The following is a 21168-nucleotide window of genomic DNA, read 5'->3' as shown; positions in this document are numbered from 1 at the left end:
AAAAACTTAGAGAAGCATTACACTGCAAAAAACAGACACGAAATCAAGATGGATTTGAACTCAAATTGTCTCTCATACATAGAGAATCCTAACTTATCGTGTTCGTGTGTTGGGATGTCGGAATGCATTGTATTAGAAGTATGTTATATTCGTGCCAAATTCGTTATTGGAGATGTTTTATAAATAAAAACCGATCACGGTATACGATTATAAACAATTTACAAATCACCAAGTCTGTCTACTTTTAGATCCTCGTGCCCCCTGATTGAGAATCAGATCAGAAAGCTATCATCAGTAAACACTTTGATATTATTGAACCGCTGAGAAGATACACAGTAATCTACTTTAAGTGGGACTGTTCATCGTACCTCGGTCATGTGAAGTTATTAATGAATGAGATTCTGCCTACACATGTACAACCAAATTTCATTTAAATCGATGTTACTTCATCTTGCATTAATTGCTTAAGAGAGCTGTTTTCTGAACTCTTAAACAAATAAATCTTCTTTTCGTATGAATGTGCCTGGCTATTAAATTAAATATCAGAAATAATGAAATTTATTTAATCTAAGCATTAGTGCATCTGTTATCTAAATTCTGACATTCCTTTCAATCATTTTGAATTTTCCTGATCCGCCTCGTCAGGCTCGTTATAAATATGTACTGAACGGTGCTATTTGGACAATTCTTTGAGCAAATTACACGTAAATTGCGCACTGTATTTCTAAGCTTATGACAATTCCTTTCTGTTTGTTTTTATTCTATGTTGACTTTGGCAATTTCCTGTTCTCCTAGAGTTACCTCCCTTCATTTCACTCTTCATGTATAAAGTCCCTTGCACCTACCTACCACTAACATACAGTCCGTCGGATGGAACTTAAAATGGAGGCCCGTGTGGGAATAAATATCCAACTCGCTCGATAAAGATCCCTCCGCGGTTCTTCGAAAAAGAGTAGACGCGATAACGCCAGCCCAGATATTTCAGTTAGATTAGCAACACGGGGTATCTATGAAGTCATTTTAATACATTTCATAGAAATTCAAAGAGTATAGGATCCCCTTCCTCTTCCTGTCTGTCCTTAAGTAACCGGTCCTTTTGCTGTGATGCGCCTGTTCAGAGTTATGTTAGAGTTATAATTAGACCAAAGGGGGGGGGGAGGGGGGGGGTCTTTAAAATGATTGTTTAATAACAGGCCTGAAAGGGGTGGTCTTTAAAATGATTGTTTAATAACAGGCCTGAAAGTATAGACGGACCTTCTCTACATATAACACATCTTTATATCCCCGTCTCTTTCTCCCATCGCTGCATACTGTTTCAACTCTACTTATTTTCTACCTTCTTTATCAGCTGAATGGCGGAAAGGCTGTCACAATGGACGTCAAATATATCCAATAACTACTCGTAAAACAATATAAAACAATCAAACATATGTTTTATATCATAAACATGCATTTGGCAGGGGTATGTCTTTACCTGCACGATGCGTTTAAGACTTAAAGTTATCAAATGAAAATAATCCAGTGAGAAGGTTGTACAGGTATCAGATCTAGAACTTTTTTTTTTGTTTTTTTTTATTTTTAAAGATGTTTGTTTTCAGTTCAAAGCTATTCGGAAAATATATACATTAATGCCTAGTTAAGGTGACATGTGTCATCCTCTTTAAGTCGAATAAAAAGCATGTTCAGGTAAGCCTGTTGACGAAAACAATAATTAATGACATTTTTGGGTTGTAGTTGTACATATAACAGGTAAAAACAAATGCCCTAGATAACTAATTTGACCCGGTAAGTGGAATGGAATTTCAAACTTGAATTATATTTGTAAATACCGAATGCCTTGCCGCACGCAGGTGTTTTAACATTACAAGCATGTTTTATGTAAGTACGGCGAACTCCATGTGTGAGTGTTACGTCGCGGTCGATCACTGACTTTGAGGAAGCTTATTTAAAGAGATCAAATGAAAAAAAAAATACATCAAATTAAGGTCCCCCACACATAACGATTTAATTCGTTTCATTCAGAATGACAAATTGGAGTTCGGCGTTGGTCCAAAGATATGATTAAATAATAAAATGACTTTTCGTTTCGTTATTGTCATTGTGTAAGCTGTTTTCAGGTATACCGGCATTTGCAGCTTAAAGCTCCAACGTTTACTCTGTTAAAACAAAATGTTTGAGTGACACACAGATAAATCTGTTTTTACAACCACAGAGTAAATTACACTACAGTTGTGACTCCAGTTTATGGCTCAACTTCGTTCATACGGCTGCAGTTTATGGTTGAAATTCGTTACTAAAACCCGTGTTTATAGTTAAACCTTATTCTTACGGCTCCAGACAATAGCACTATAGTTGATCTTCGTTATTACGACTCTAGTGTTTAGTTTTACCTCGTTATGACGACTTCGGTTTAAGTAAAACTTCGTCCTTAGGAGTCAAGTAGTTAATCAAACTTTGTTACAACAGCCCAGTTTCATAATTTAACCTCGTTATGATGACCGACGATGGTAGTCAAATTTTTGTTAATACGACCTCAACATATGGCAAACCTTGGTTATTACGAACCTGTTTGTAGTTTAACTTCGTTATTACGACCCCAGATTATATAGCGTCATGTACCAAATATCTTTATACAGATTATAAACCTCAGTGATATAGTTCAAATGAAATTATCTGTTGATCACAGAAAAAGTCATCAATCACACACACACATACAATTCAACGTTCACTTTTTTTCCCCCAGCCAAACCAGTTGAACAGCAAATGGAAAGTCATAAACATAATATGTAGGCCATGCATGTACAACAGATCGGGATAAGTTTAGAAGAACTCTCGCTACTAAATCTCGTGGAAAGATGACTTTGTGTGTAGGTTTAACCCGATATGTCCCCGATAAGATCGTGAAGCTCGGCGTATCCCTGTCGACCCCCAGGTCACCATTTCAATTAGTCGGGTACCTAAATCTACCCGATTACGATAACGGGTCGCATTTGGTATACATGATACTTTAAATTTCGAGGGTCAAGGGGGTTCACTATTATTTTTGCAATTTCTCATTGGTTTTTTTGACAAATTCGATTTTTTTACAACTTGAAATTCAAAGGAGTGACATCTTTCATGTTTAAAAGGCTTGAGAACTCATCAATCAACCTGCAGTAAACACAATTAGAATTCGTTTTGTCAGCCAAAGAGAAAAATCGAAAGTGGTCGGGTCATTTGTCGTTTAAAAGTTTCAACCTCCGATTGGTCAGTTAAGTGTGGAGTTGTATGATGAGGTCTCGTTAAATGAAAGTTATTAACTGTTTACAGAAGCTGTGAAACCAAGTACATGTCTATATGAATGAAGGAATCGTACATAAAAGGAAATACACGGACCAAAACAACGTGGTCGTATCTTCAATGATTGGTCAAAAATATTTAGTTTTCATATCTAATTATGTTTTAGTCTTGAAAAAACATCTTATAGAGAACCACAAATCCGGCCGTGAACAATGAAAATTCGGCATTCGTTCTGTGGACGACATATACTAATAATATAAAGAGTAGACATTTAGTACAGGTATTTAGTTTCTGATGTTGTATGACAACTTTAACTGACATGTTAATAATCCTTAAGTTCTTTCTAAATAACCCTTCGAGTGCCTCCTTCACGGAGCCATGTACAACCAGTTGGGGAGGGGGTGGGGAGGGGATCAATTTCAGCTCATTTTGTAACTCCACGAGCTAATTATCGGGCGACACTTCCTTGTGATTTAAATCGTTATTTGATTTGTGATTTCATGTAGAAAATGTGAAAAACGTGATACGTCCGTGAAGAGAATAAGTCCTATCTTAAAACGGATACGGTAACTGTTCAAAATAAATGGTAAGATTTTCTACGCGAGGTCTCTTCTTCTAAAGATGACTAATTTGATATTAATACCATATCAGAACACGTCAGAAGGAAAATAAAAACAACCAACACAATCAGGGAAGGTAAATATGGAAAACCTCGTCATCATTACATATATCTATACTGCACTCAAATATTAAGATTATATTGTCTATGCGGTTCGCGGACTAATTTCCGTCTTGATATTTATAACCGGAAACAATGTAAAATTCATACGCCCATTATAACTGGCATTCTGGTCTTGTTTCTACCATTTTATCGACTCCTTACGGGTTTGTTTTCACATCCAATGTATTTTTATTGCGAAGAGGTGACTCGAATTTCATTTTTCTCGTCATTGAGTTATCGAAAACAGAAGGATGTGAGGTATACTACAAGAGAGAGACTTGATCATTTCACGGCTGATTTAGTCTATATTATCGATGGTTATTGATAGTTTACAATGCCAAAAAAGGCTATTTACAGTCGGCATAGACGTCCTTATTTAAACAATCTCGTCACTATTTGTATTACAAGACAAGGGTGTATTGCATGTGTTAGTGTTTTAGCCAAACACGTGTATCACCCATTACTCGAATGTGAAATATTGATAACTAACATTCATTCAACTTCTTTCTTGTTATTCTTTGCAACAATTATTTCACAGAAAATAGATAGATTAATCATAAAACGTAAAATAACGATAATTATTATAATATAGTAAGTGCTGAAATATCGCTTACATCACTGACAGTAAGTACCCGGTTACTACGGATTCTCTAATTGTCAGATTAGATCGTCTCGATTAAGTGGATGTCACGAAAAATGACAGACTGATTGGTGACAGAAAATTTAAACGATCTGACCAGTGGTCACTTGACCACTACAGTGGTCAGTACATCGCGACAATCCAGACAGATTAACGGCCATTTTATGTAGACTTAATATTATTGTAACACAATAAAATTGTGTAATTAATTACGTTCTAATAGAACCGATAATGACCCGTTGACATGCGCAGCATGATCTCAGTGATAAGTATCTATATCCGGTGTCAAAGACTGGTTAGATTCATACAACAGACTCCGGTCTATGACTTCTGACTGTATTGATTCTCGACATGAAAGTATGTATGTGAGTGGATGCATACACTTTTACATAAAGCATGTACTAGCTTGGTACTTTTAATGCTTTTTTACATAATAGAACATCGTATCGTTAAACTCATGTTCCCAAGTTTTCATCAATTTTTACACTGAGTTAGATTGAAATATCAAAGTTACCCTTTACACAAATCTACAGTTTTAAACAAAATAGAGAGGAGCATTACGTTATATGCTTTTATTAAGCTGGTTATGATACGGAAACGATTTTACACCATCAAATCAATAGGGACTTCAGTGAAATTCTAAAATATTGTAAAGTGCCTGATACAAAACTATTCATGTATAAGAATCCCATTAAGATATTTCTTCGGGTTGTAAATCTAACCAAACTTAAACATACAGGCCCAGGTCCTTATATAAAACGTCTTCATTAATCGCCGTGGCGCCACCTGGAGTCCTACCTGTGTGCTAATTGTCGAGACGCCACCTGGCGGACAAATAACAAAATGACGGGTTTCCGGAATGTCGTGAATGTTTGGAGATGGCGACAGATGAATTCAGACGAGTTAGCGAATTATAGTATAGCCTTTTGGCACACAGGTAAAGTCCGATCGTTATCTCTCGTGCTCCATCTAATCTACAAGTATATCGAGGTAGGCAAGATTCTTATCGACAAATCGGGCGACATATCATAGTGAGAGACGTCACGGCTGAGTGAACACGGACAATTTTTGAACGAACACGTTACTTATCTTTGGAAATTAGCACGCTGACGGTATTTTTTCGTTCGTATTTCCACGTGTGTATATGTCTAGTCGTCAGACATGGGTCTTTGTTGGTAGAATTAGTTAAAGGATTAAATCAACGTAAGAAATATATCGCTACGTTTAGTGATGATAAATTTAAAGTGCACGTACGTTGAGGTATATCAACCTCCGTTTTAATGCTTCCTACAATATACACATAGTAAACAAGTTTTTCATGAATGGATATGTGAAATAGATGTTAAAAACATCACTCTCTCTTTATTTTTTATTTAAAGTACATGCACCCTCCGTGGGGATTTATATATTATACAATGAATGAAGGTCCTTACATTTACTCAGAGTAAGTTGTATGATTCATTTACATATAAGACTATAAAACTTATATATATATATTGATGCTTCAACTCATTATGCCTGTAACCGCAACACTACTCGTGGTACAATGTAAAAGCCATTTTAACACTTAACAGTTATTATTACTCTTACAAGTCGAGAGTTTTCTGTGTACGGGAAATGTAATAGGTCTGAGAGTCATACAACCAATAAAATGTACAGTTCGAAAATCAACCCCCAAACTACCCTGTTATATCCTCAACAACCTCCCCACACCACTCTGTTATACCCTCACCCACCTCCCCACACCACTCTGTTATACCCTCACCCACCTCCCCACACCACTCTGTTATACCTTCATCCACCTCCCAACATCACTCTGTTATACCCTCACCCATCTCCCCACACCACTCTGTTATACCTTCATCCACCTCCCCACACCACTCTGTTATACCCTCACCCACCTCCCCACACCACTCTGTTATACCCTCACCCACCTCCCCACACCACTCTGTTATACCCTCACCCACCTCCCCACACCACTCTGTTATACCCTCACCCACCTCCCCACACCACTCTGTTATACCCTCACCCATCTCCCCACACCACTCTGTTATACCCTCAACCTCCTCCCAACATCACTCTGTTATACCTTCATCCACCTCCCCACACCACTCTGTTATATCCTCACCCACCTCCCCACACCACTCTGTTATATCCTCACCCATCTCCCCACACCACCCTGTTACACCCTCACCCACCTCCCCACACCACTCTGTTATACCCTCACCCACCTCCCCACACCACTCTGTTATACCTTCATCCACCTCCCAACATCACTCTGTTATATCCTCACCCATCTCCCCACACCACTCTGTTATACCCTCACCCATCTCCCCACACCACCCTGTTATACCCTCACCCACCTCCCCACACCACTCTGTTATACCCTCACCCACCTCCCCACACCACTCTGTTATACCTTCATCCACCTCCCAACATCACTCTGTTATATCCTCACCCATCTCCCCACACCACTCTGTTATACCCTCACCCATCTCCCCACACCACCCTGTTACACCCTAAACCCACCTCCCCACACCACTCTGTTATACCTTCATCCACCTCCCAACATCACTCTGTTATACCCTCACCCATCTCCCCACACCACTCTGTTATACCCTCACCCACCTCCCCACACCACTCTGTTATACCCTCACCCACCTCCCCACACCACTCTGTTATACCTTCATCCACCTCCCAACATCACTCTGTTATACCCATCCCCACACCACCCTGTTACACCCTCACCCACCTCCCCACACCACTCTCCCCACACCACTCTGTTATACCCTCACCCATCTCCCCACACCACTCTGTTATACCTTCTCCACCTCCCAACATCACTTCCTCACCCATCTCCCCACACCACTCTGTTATACCCTCACCCACCTCCCCACACCACTCTGTTATACCCTCACCCACCTCCCCACACCACTCTGTTATACCCTCACCAACCTCCCCACACCACTCTGTTATACCCTCACCCACCTTCCCACACCACTCTGTTATACCTTCATTCACATCCCAACATCACTCTGTTATACCCTCACCCATCTCCCCACACCACTCTGTTATACCTTCACCCACCTCCCTACACCACTCTGTTATACCCTTACCCACCTCCCCACACCACTCTGTTATACCCTTACCCACCTCCCCATACCACTCTATCATACCCTCAACCACCTCCCCACATCACGCAGAGTTATACCCATACATGTACCTCTCGGCATAACACCATTATACCCTCACCCATCTATCCACGCCACTCTTTTTTTACCCCAATCCACCTACCAACAACACACTGTTATACCCCCATCTACCTACCAACAACACATTGTTATACCCCCATCTACCTACCAACAACACATTGTTATACCCCCATCTACCTACCAACAACACACTGTTATACCCCCATCTACCTACCAACAACACACTGTTATACCCCCATCTACCTACCAACAACACACTGTTATACCCCCATCTACCTACCAACAACACACTGTTATACCCCCATCTACCTACCAACAACACACTGTTATACCCCCATCTACCTACCAACAACACACTGTTATACCCCATCTACCTACCAACAACACACTGTTATACCCCATCTACCCACCAACAACACACTGTTATACCCCCATCTACCTACCAACAACACACTGTTATACCCCCATCTACCTACCAACAACACACTGTTATACCCCCATCTACCTACCAACAACACACTGTTATACCCCCATCTACCTACCAACAACACACTGTTATACCCCCATCTACCCACCAACAACACACTGTTATACCACCATCTTCCCACCAACAACACACTGTTATACCCCCATCTACCTACCAACAACACACTGTTATACCCCCATCTACCCACCAACAACACACTGTTATACCCCCATCTACCCACCAACAACACACTGTTATACCCCCATCTACCCACCAACAACACACTGTTATACCCCCATCTACCCACCAACAACACACTGTTATACCCCCATCTACCCACCAACAACACACTGTTATACCCCCATCTACCTACCAACAACACACTGTTATACCCCATCTACCTACCAACAACACACTGTTATACCCCATCTACCCACCAACAACATACTCTTATACCCCATCCACCTACCAACAACATACTGTTATACCCCCATCTACCTACCAACAACACACTGTTATACCACCAACATACTGTTATACCCCCATCTACCTACCAACAACACACTGTTATACCCCAACAACATACTGTTATACCCCCATCTACCTACCAACAACACACTGTTATACCCCATCCACCTACCAACAACATACTGTTATACCCCCATCTACCTACCAACAACACACTGTTATACCCCATCCACCTACCAACAACATACTGTTATACCCCCATCTACCTACCAACAACACACTGTTATACCCCCATCTACCTACCAACAACACACTGTTATACCCCCATCTACCTACCAACAACATACTCTTATACCCCATCCACCTACCAACAACACACTGTTATACCCCCATCTACCTACCAACAACACACTGTTATACCCCATCCACCTACCAACAACATACTGTTATACCCCCATCTACCTACCAACAACACACTGTTATACCCCATCCACCTACCAACAACACAGTTATACCCCATCCACCTACCAACAACACACTGTTATACCCCAATCCACCTACCAACAACACACTGTTATACCCCATCCACCTACCAACAACACACTGTTATACCCCCATCTACCCACCAACAACATACTGTTATACCCCCATCTACCCACCAACAACACACTGTTATACCCCCATCTACCCACCAACAACACACTGTAATACCCCCATCTACCCACCAACAACATACTGTTATACCCCCATCTACCCACCAACAACACACTGTTATACCCCCATCTACCCACCAACAACATACTGTTATACCCCCATCTACCCACCAACAACACACTGTTATACCCCCATCTACCCACCAACAACACACTGTTATACCCCCATCTACCTACCAACAACACACTGTAATACCCCCATCTACCAACCAACAGTATACCGTTATACCCCCATCCACCTACCAACAACATACTGTTACACCCTCATCTACCTACCAACAACACACTGTTATACCCACACTTGTGGTCGCTAACACGGTTCTGTTCGACGGAACCAGTCTGATGATACAATATGACTCAGTATTTCAGACTTAGTAATTAGACTTTTTGACAATGTGATGTTGTTTCTACCTACATACCTACCCCGTATACCTTTGGTTAAAACTGAATCTCTGTTGGTCCATACAAAAATATATGACTGGCCCTTCGTGAAGTAACTCCCCTGCATTGTCAGACGGGGAAAAACTGACAAGACAATTCTCGAGCTCTTCAAAATTTCTCCGTTACGACGTCGCAGAAAGCAATAAAGAAAATCTATTCTCATTTACAACTGTCCTAAGTATATATTTTATGTATAGAAACTTCAGTCGAACTTTCGTGGTCTTTTTCACACATATACTTCAATACAGTATGACTAAACTAAAAATCTCTGACGCCTGATGTCAGGCTAATGTGACTACTGTTGTGTGAATTATCTGTTTAAATAATCTCTTATCACTTATTTAAAGTAATGTACTGTCCTTTCTTTAAGGTATTCAGACATGAAAAAAACGCAATGAGTATCTTAATATCCAGTAAATAAATTAAAACCAGAAAAGGTATATATATACTTAGAGGTCAACTTCGAGTTAACGGACAAGTGTAGAATTTCTGGTGACGACTGTTTGGTATGTTGATTTGAAGCAATAAATATTCGACTCGATTTGATCTTTCAACACTGAAGACAAGCAAGGGCGGTTCTATTTGATGTTAACACAGTAATTGAGAATATAATGATTTTAATTTATTTCTTAAGGCAAATAGATAGATATATTATTGATTTCTTAAAATTGAATTGTGGTTGTAAGTTTGTCTACATTAATAAATTGTTTAAACTATATTTTGTATACAGTTATAACCTACTGTCTAGAAGTTAAAGATGAATTTGGTGACAGAACCCATTATATAGGAGTTTTGGACGGGCCTGATATACGCAGAAACAAGTTGGTCTATTGTTGAAACACTGATAATCTTGCCACTATATCGAATTCTGTAAAACAAGCCAGGGAATAGATAAATCTATTTTATAAATAACATCAAATTACGTTTGAAAATTTTCGACTCTGATATCCGATTCATCGTTGCCCTAAGAGATAACAGATTCTGTTTATTCTCTATACGATATTTGTAAAAATTAAATGACGAAAAAAATATTTCACAAATGAAGCTGACAGGTCCATAGACCGCTATATTGAGAATTACTTTACAAAAATCTTGAAAAGTACTTAAATGGATTGTGTGTTGATCTACTTAAACAACGGGTAAATTTCTTTTAAAATTTAAATTCTAGTTTTTATTATTTTTTTCTTCTAATTCTGGTCTCGCTGTCAGACGTCGATAATAGGTTTAAATGAAACAAAGCTACGTTTGATTCCGGTTTTTAAATACATCATGATTAATAATTATTATAAAACCACAATAAAGAAACAAATATTAATAGGAATTAGCTTTTCGATTACAACATCCAGGTTGTACACCGCAGTGCAGACTACCAGTCGGCGAGTTAGCTCGGCGCCGTTTTCAATAACTTTTGCTTACGTATCGACGAAGGTTCATCGCGGACTCGCAATCAGTTTAAATAGAGGAAAAACCTTGTCCAAATACGGGCTCTTATGATCTTTTTGTTCATGAACCAGACTTATCAATTAAGAAAAATGACATTTTTCATATTTTTTGTTTGATATAAGACATATTTATGTATGGTATAAGTTTGTGGGTATTTTTTACACCGTAAATTGAAGTTATCAATCAAATTGATCAGTAAAATAGAGGCAGTATGTTCTGATAGGAGACTACATTTTATGATAAAGTTAATTGATTAATGACAACTAGGATTTTGAAACTAATTGACAAATTGGAAGAAATTAATTTCGATATGTCGTTTTTGTAAATAATTTATTTTGTCAGCCTTTTCCCAGACGCGCTGCCTTATTTTCAGTTAGACGTCGCCACCACTTCGCCGCAATATTTCATTAATGTCTATTAAATTAAACTTTTCCGTTCGTTTTCATTCGGGAGATTACAAGTGTCTATTATTCAAGCTTATTTTGCGGGTGGTGTGGAATATAAAAAATATGTACAGAGAGGAGACAACATGTATAGAACTATAAGTCAAGGAAGATCATATTTTGAATTAAATCTTTACTAAACTGACTGAGTCGGGATTTGCTTCATGAGAATGAAGTATGGCATACTATGTAAGTTACAAACATCTTTAAAAAAGCAAATAAAGAAACTCAAAATCGCGATTTTGAATATTTTTTTTTCAAATCGCGTATTTTTTCCCAAATGCGTTGTAATATACGGTTTCATTGTATTGATGTTGATAAGAAAATCATTATCTAATTTAAATATTTTCGTAAGATGTTTTGTCTTTGCATCATCGTGAAGTTGTTTGGTACATGTATAGTGGTTATATCCTGTATCCGTCCGTCCATTTGTCCGTCCCCGTTTAACATGTATTTGAATTGAGTAAAAGGTTAACTGTTATGTTACACCTGATTAAATTTGGTGGTCAATCTTACTTGTCGAGGTTCAGCGATAAAAAATTTACCCTTGACCACCTATGAAATTTTAAGCTCGCGTGCAGGTTATTTCAAGAACGCCTCATAGAAATTAATTCTTATTTAATCAACGGTACTTTAAAATGAAATTCTTCAACTCTATAAATTTCAGTGGTCATCGCCCTAAAAGATAAAACGTTATAGCTGTCCCTTTTTGGAATTTTAAGATCGCGAAGAGGATAGGTTTAGCAAGCAAAACCTTTGAATTTCGAAATATACTAGTTGTTTTCCTACCTTGCAAGAGTATTCCGTACATGGATCTGTTTTGTCCGTCCATAAAGAATTGCTGGAGTAATATTCTCCGTCCACGGTACATCCTTTACACACTTCGCAGCACTTCCGGTGACCGCTTAGTAGGTAATCATACAAGATCATATAGCAGCCTTCCAAACTCTGACATTTCTCACGTCTACACTGTACGCTGCCATTCTGGAAACAAAAATAAATAAAAAGTTTTAAAAATCAGCATGTGACGACAGTGTAGGACATCGAAATAGGCACAAGATCGATATAAGATATCGATAATTAACGTCATCGATCTTTATATGTTTAATTTATTCCATCATCTTCTCATAAAACTAACATTGATTGATTGATTGATTAATTGATTGTTTTATTGATTGATTGATTGAAACATTCATTCATCCATCAAATATTCAATATTCATTAATTCATTCATTTGTTCCTTCGTTCGTTTGTCCTCCCTTTCACTCTTCAAATCAGCTAGGATCCATTCACTCATTCATTCATTCATTCATTCAACATGCATATAATTTTCCCTTTATCTTTTTCGATTTATCCGTTAACAAATCCGTTACACTATTAACCCAAACCCCCATGTCCTTAACACATTTAGACCTACATAATGTGGATTCAACTATGAAGATCTCTTTATAGCTAACTTTCCAACATCTGCAGTACACGAACCTCCCAGCATGCACCAGTATTCGTGCGCTATTAAACAGCCCCGAGAGCGCAGCTGCACACTAGGAGGTAGAACACGATAACATATCTAGTGGTATAATCTAGAATATATGCACTGATCATTCTTTAGGTTATGAATTGTATATTTCTTTCAACGTTGTTTCGTTTAAGAGAGATAATTCCTTATCAAAAAATTCAACATTGTACGTTCTGATGGTATTTTGGCCTAGTACCCGTACAGCTGGACAAATATCAAAGTTAGAAATAGGATTATGTTAACTCATACCGTTATTTATCGAAAATGTGCAGGTCGTATATGTTGCATTGGGTATATTTAAAACTGAATGTTTGCACGATGTTTTATAAAATACTTAGAAGTTCATCACTCATATTTTGCCGTCATGTCTGTCACTGTTTGTGTTTTATTAGTGGCATTGAAGTATCGCAGACAGACATATGTCGAGAGGGCGAAAGCATCAATCATAAAACATTTAGAAATCATCATTATAGTGGCAGATATATTTAGTACATAATAGGTACATCATATCATTACGTGTATCTTCTTGTGAAGTAAGTAAAACAAACAGAAAAGATGCTTCCCAAGGGATGCTTACTTGAATTCGTCGCAAATATAGATCCATTATATTAGCATCATAAGATCTCATATTAATTGATTGATAAAACAATTAAGTATATCGAACAGCTTTTCGTTAAACATTTCTTGCTCTTGGTGATGTCACGCAAAAATATATTGTCAATTTGAATCAAAAAAGTTATTAGACTTGGTGCAAACATCTCCGATAATTCGCAGCACAATAAGATAATTTCGTCGAGGTGAATTACGACCTAGAATATTACATAGTATTCAAAGCAAAATTATAGACAATTTAATAATAAAAAACCCCACTGTCTCCAGGGGCCGTTATAATTCTATGTCAATCCTAAGAACGTACAAATCCGCTGGCATCAAAAATACCAAAGCTAATCTTCGGCATTGTACTCTATCTAATATTCATGTGGAGCAACGCTGCATGCAGCAATGTAAACTGTTGATATCGGTAATAAGAAGCACTTTTTGTTAGCAATCCGAGGGGAATGTTAATTGATCGAGGCCAATGGGTACTAAGTATGGATTAGAGAAGCAGATGTTTTGGGTTTCGTTTCAAATCTCAGGGCGTTATTATGTAATCTCCGAACACGAGTGCGGGTAATAAAATCCGGAAATTTTGATGACGTTTTAAGCTGGACATAGTATCACATTGAGTGGATCACAATGATGCGAGTCATTGCTGATTACCTTTATAAGAACTATAATATATTTTACGTTAAAATTCCTGTTTTAAATTTCAATACACTGCAAAACACACTGACAGCTACGAGCGGCACAGGTGCAAATATTGTATAACGAGTCATTGTGGACAAATATTTTATGGGCAGACACAATGGACTGTTTTGGAATAAAATAAAACGATTTCACGTTTTTCAGTCTGTCTTTCTTTAATCTGATTTCAACGTTTAAGAAAAACAACAAAAATAATATGTATTTGATAATAAGATAGTGTTGTAATGTCCATCTCCGACTTTATACCTGTAACTTTATACCTGTAACTCTACCGGTAAGTTACATCTCCGACTTTATACCTGTAACTACCGATAAGTTACATCTCCGACTTTATACCTGTAACTACCGATAAGTTACATCTCCGACTTTATACCTGTAACTACCGATAAGTTACATCACCGACTTTATACCTGTAACTACCGATAAGTTACATACCTGTAACTACCGATAAGACACATCACCGACTTTATACCTGTAACTACCGATAAGACACATCACCGACTTTATACCTGTAACTCTGCCGATAAGTTACATCACCGACTTTATACCTGTAACTCTGCCGATAAGTTACATCACCGACTTTATACCTGTAACTCTGCCGATAAGTTACATCACCGACTTTATACCTGTAACTACCGATAAGTTACATCACCGACTTTATACCTGTAACTACCGATAAGTTACATCACCGACTTTATACCTGTAACTACCGATAAGACACATCACCGACTTTATACCTGTAACTGTACCGATAAGTTACATGTCCGACTTTATACCTGTAACTCTACCGATATGTTACATCTCCGACTTTATACCTGTAACTACCGATAAGTTACATCTCCGACTTTATACCTGTAACTACCGATAAGTTACATCTCCGACTTTATACCTGTAACTACCGATAAGTTACATCTCCGACTTTATACCTGTAACTACCGATAAGACACATCACCGACTTTATACCTGTAACTACCGATAAGACACATCACCGACTTTATACCTGTAACTACCGATAAGACACATCACCGACTTTATACCTGTAACTCTGCCGATAAGTTAAATATCCGACTTTATACCTGTAACTACAGATAAGTTAAATATCCGACTTTATACCTGTAACTCTGCCGATAAGTTACATCACCGACTTTATACCTGTAACTCTGCCGATAAGTTACATCACCGACTTTATACCTGTAACTCTGCCGATAAGTTACATCTCCGACTTTATACCTGTAACTACCGATAAGACACATCACCGACTTTATACCTGTAACTACCGATAAGTTACATCTCCGACTTTATACCTGTAACTACCGATAAGTTACATATCCGACTTTATACCTGTAACTACCGATAAGTTACATATCCGACTTTATACCTGTAACTACCGATAAGACACATCACCGACTTTATACCTGTAACTACCGATAAGACACATCACCGACTTTATACCTGTAACTACCGATAAGACACATCACCGACTTTATACCTGTAACTACCGATAAGTTACATCACTTTATACCTGTAACTACCGATAAGACTTTATACCTGTACATAAGACACATCACCGACTTTATACCTGTAACTACCGATAAGACACATCACCGACTTTATACCTGTAACTACCGATAAGTTACATCACCGACTTTATACCTGTAACTACTGCCATCACCGATAAGTTACATCATCACCGACTTTATACCTGTAACTACCGATAAGTTACATCACTTTATACCTGTACTTTATACCTGTAACTACCGATAAGTTACATCACCGACTTTATACCTGTAACTACCGATAAGTTACATCACCGACTTTATACCTGTAACTACCGATAAGACACATCACCGACTTTATACCTGTAACTACCGATAAGTTACATCACCGACTTTATACCTGTAACTACCGATAAGTTACATCTCCGACTTTATACCTGTAACTACCGATAAGACACATCACCGACTTTATACCTGTAACTACCGATAAGTTACATCACCGACTTTATACCTGTAACTACCGATAAGTTACATCACCGACTTTATACCTGTAACTACCGATAAGACACATCACCGACTTTATACCTGTAACTACCGATAAGACACATCACCGACTTTATACCTGTAACTACCGATAACACACATCACCGACTTTATACCTGTAACTACCGATAAGACACATCACCGACTTTATACCTGTAACTACCGATAAGACACATCACCGACTTTATACCTGTAACTACCGATAAGACACATCACCGACTTTATACCTGTAACTACCGATAAGACACATCACCGACTTTATACCTGTAACTACCGATAAGACACATCACCGACTTTATACCTGTAACTACCGATAAGACACATCACCGACTTTATACCTGTAACTACCGATAAGTTACATCTCCGACTTTATACCTGTAACTACCGATAAGACACATCACCGACTTTATACCTGTAACTACCGATAAGTTACATCTCCGACTTTATACCTGTAACTACCGATAAGACACATCACCGACTTTATACCTGTAACTACCGATAAGACACATCACCGACTTTATACCTGTAACTACCGATAAGACACTTATATTGCTGAAATGTTTTATTCTGAATGATTTATAATAAGACATTATTTTCATTTGGTATGCATAATACGTTTTCTGTAAGTGTCCTCTCTTCTTGTATAAATCCTTCGCCTGTGATCCCTCCGATACAGAGGAACGTTTAATACCTGTAACGCTATTTCCGTTTCGTTTCAATTATCGTCTGCCTACTCATTTATCAGTAAATAAAATAACACAAGATTTTCCTTCTCAAATTGATAATAGGCAAACTGTATTTCATGTGTGTACTACTTCATATTACACAAAATACCTGACATTTAATTGGTGTTTTAGAAATATTTACAACCTATTTATTTGTTAAATGTCGCCGTCTTTGAAAAAAATATATAAAATTATCACACAAGCCATATAACCTTTACAGAATCAAAAATATGATCTTTAAAAAGAAGTCGATAGATTCTTAACATAGCAGGTAAATTTGACATCTGACCTCTCTCTCAGTAAATCTGCAGCCCCGGACGGAGACGTTTCCTTACGAACTGGAGCCAGCCCCCAAGTGTTCAATGTTTTAACAACTTCGCAAAATATTTATATGTAATTTTAAAAACTTTTTCTCTCACAAATTATTCAAAAATGTTTACGATAATCGCCGTAAATGATAAATTTATATGATACATATTGCCTGTTTCGAATTATTTTATTTTGTTACTGTCGATTAACAGGTGTATTAAAAGGTTGTTAAGCTTCATAAACTTTTAAAAAGTGGGCCCTTAAGGTTTTGTCTGGTAAACCTGTCTCCGGACCTAGGCGTAAGTTGTATAAAATTGTACTCAAGTGCTAGTTCAAAAACTATTAGGCAAGCAACAGCAAACAGATCAGTCGACTGTCTGGTCGACTGACATTCATACTTGATGATAGGGGTAGTCGATTTCGCTCGTGCTTGTACACTGGATAAATTACAAGAGAAATTAACATTGTCTGTTTGTGAGCTGCGATTAAGGTTACACGTTTAACACTACTGTACGAAGACACGTATTTCAAGAGAGCATGCGCAAACAGTCGTAGAATTCCTAGTTTATATACCTGTTGAAATACAGACAAAAAACCGAAAAGGAACACCAAGAACAGTGCGGGAATCAAATCCAAATAGGGAGAATGATATTGTTAAAATTAAAATCGGGGATATGTTCCCTTAAAGAAAATAAATTCCCCGTGGATGATAGGAGTGGGGATAGGGTGGTGGTTTGGATACCCACTTTCCATTTTTGAGGAGGGAAGGTTTGCACTTTTGATGATGTTTGTTTTGTGTTTATCTGCTGTCAGGAAGTGATTAACATTGAATAATCACATTATGAGGAGTACACTTTAGTTGGACACTAGAATAATTAGAATTAAAATTACTTCAGCGGTCCTCACTTTCTCAAACAGAAAGACATATTCTTAACATCGCCTACAGCGTGAATGCCTAGTAACAATGTAACCATTTATTTGTATATACTAGGACACATTATTTGACTTTGTGGCGTAGTGGTAAGTGGTTACAAAAACGGTTCGAGCTTGATTACACGAATGGACGTGATAAAGTGTAGTTGCCTGTTCCAAACACATAATTTTCTCTGTAATTCAGCCCACATCTATCTTGGCTTAAAAATGTGGCGGATATTATTCACAATTTCAAAAAACAAAAACTTTATTAAAGGTAAATAAGATGATCTATAAACTAGACAGGGCGCATTTAGGCTCGTAAAAATTAATAATACTGATTTAACCCAAATGTTTTATAATTCAATCAACATCTCAAGACTACAAAGTCGCAAATTACTGTTGTTTGTTGCTTATGGTTTAGTATCAATTTTCTTGATTCTCAAACATCTAAGCTTATTGTAGCTCGTTATCGTCCCACAGCGTCTTGCACGTTGTTGCAGACTTACAAGTACCACAGCTTTTAGATAATGTAGCGTGTGTAGGGTAGTTATCAATATATTATAAGAGGTTACCCATGTGTTATAGAGGCTTTGTATCACCTGGCTAGTGCCCTCACAGATGTTCAATTCCCGCGAGATTTTGACGTGAATAAACACTGAAAGCCGTAATGATGCGTCGGCGCGCTTTTTCCTAACTGCCCAAGAGCTCTTAAACGTTTGTAGTAACATAAGATAAAAGCCATTGATGAAAGCTGTCATGGGACTAAGATCTGAATACACAAACGTGATCACGAAGAGTACCGTACAAGACCAGCCATAGAGAGCTTATGCCATATTACACAAGAATGTTTCAGTACGAACACTTGAAGAGACACAGCGTCAAGCTAACGTCTTAAAGGAACAGGGAGCATTCATTATTTCAGTATGGTATTCACGTCTCCCTTCACAAACCACGCATTCGGCAACAGACTCAATTTTTATAATGAATGTGTTTTCTTCAAAGAATTGATATTGATATAAAATTCTATAAGTACTTAAACGTACTATTAAGAAGTCCCGGTCAAATCACGAATAAAGCATATAAAGTTTCGAGATGCTTAGTCTCACTTATCTAGACGCTTGATTTCGTAGCAATAGTCAAGAAGAGTCTGGTTGAACGAGACTAGTTCGATCGATGTACGGTAAAATTGACAGCAAATTAAAACATGTCTGGGGCATGATTTCATCTGATTATAGGTTGTCGTAATTATGGAAGTATGGAGAAAAAAAAGAAAACACACAAAAGTTAGCTTAGTCAATTGGCTTTATCACGACGTTTCGTTTGATCTATATGTAATGAATAGATATACATTCATAGATATGTTTTTAATTCTCTGATATCTGTTTAATTCTGATTCATTTTTAAACGTTTTTTATTTGTTCAGTCTAACAAACAGAATTAGGCGAAAGTTATCACAATTTAGAAACGCCTTCTCCGAAAATTACAATATTAAACACTTTCTTTAAGAAGAGTATAGATGGAAACACTAAAGAAATTGAGTAAAGCCAAGAAAGAAGTGAAGAGATAGTGATAAGGACCGAAATAAGATATTAACGTATGACCTTAGACCCAATGACTGACTTGTTTCTTATTTTATTTTAATTTCATTAAAAGTCTGACCGGATTGAAAAATATTCGCATTTTACTCATCCGACAGAAAAGAACAAAGCTTGTGACGTTACAATATCGGGAAATGTTAGCAAATAGAATCTCGTTCTGCATTAGATATAATACGCAATCAAAAAAGAAATGCGCAACATTTTCACATTTATTACCCTACCGACACGTCGGATCATTAATAATAGTAACTCGGAACAAATAATATTTTAAGGCACTGCAATTATGTCGTAACCTTGAATGTAAAGCATTCAATTTTCTATTTCAAACATGATAAATTAAATAGGAAATAAATCAAGATTGCGTTGTATTTGAGATTTAGAACAGTTGATGGACGACTGATTTCTGGCATTGATTAGTAAATTATTCCATGATCTAACAGAAGATGAAACGAAAGATTCACAAAAATTGGACAATTTAAAATTAGGCACAGAATAGTTATCATTATATCTAACATTGTACAGATTACATTCTGCTACTCTTTGGAGGAAGAAGATTGCGTAAATAGGAAGGAGTTAGATTGTGATGAAGTTTATACAAAAATTATTTTTTCAGGCTTCCTGCTTTCCGATAATTATTGAAGTTGGGACTATTTATACAAGGATTTTTTACTTGTGAAAGAAGGCATGTCGGTAATATTTCTTGCTGCCTCAAGTTGGACTTATTCCAGCTTGTTTACGTCCATCAGAGAACAACCATCCCGTAACTCACATTCAGACACCACATGTACTTTGTTTACCCTGAATCACATTTTTCTATTCAATAAAAATTTATATATTTTTTACTTGTTGCTGATTCTTTCTAATTTCTGTCAACACAATTCAAAATCTCCTGTCTAAAATAACGTTGAATATTACGAATTTGTCATAAAAAATAG

The 21168-nt window shown here is 37.5% G+C and overlaps 1 protein-coding gene across 1 annotated transcript in view; it reads right to left on the bottom strand.

Moving 5' to 3' along the window:
• Positions 1–21168, bottom strand: part of LOC132563873 (BMP-binding endothelial regulator protein-like) — a 70777-nt gene that overhangs the window by 34782 nt on the left and 14827 nt on the right. The window contains exon 3 of the mRNA XM_060228636.1: positions 12616–12810. Coding sequence (XP_060084619.1) covers positions 12616–12810 — 195 coding nt within the window. The remainder of the gene's footprint in view (positions 1–12615; positions 12811–21168) is intronic.

Source organism: Ylistrum balloti, unplaced genomic scaffold (genome assembly GCF_031769215.1).
Source record: "Ylistrum balloti isolate Yb309-2 unplaced genomic scaffold, AGI_CSIRO_Ybal_v1 Utg369676, whole genome shotgun sequence".
NCBI lineage: Eukaryota > Metazoa > Mollusca > Bivalvia > Pectinida > Pectinidae > Ylistrum > Ylistrum balloti.
This window is presented reverse-complemented; position numbering and strand designations above follow the sequence as displayed.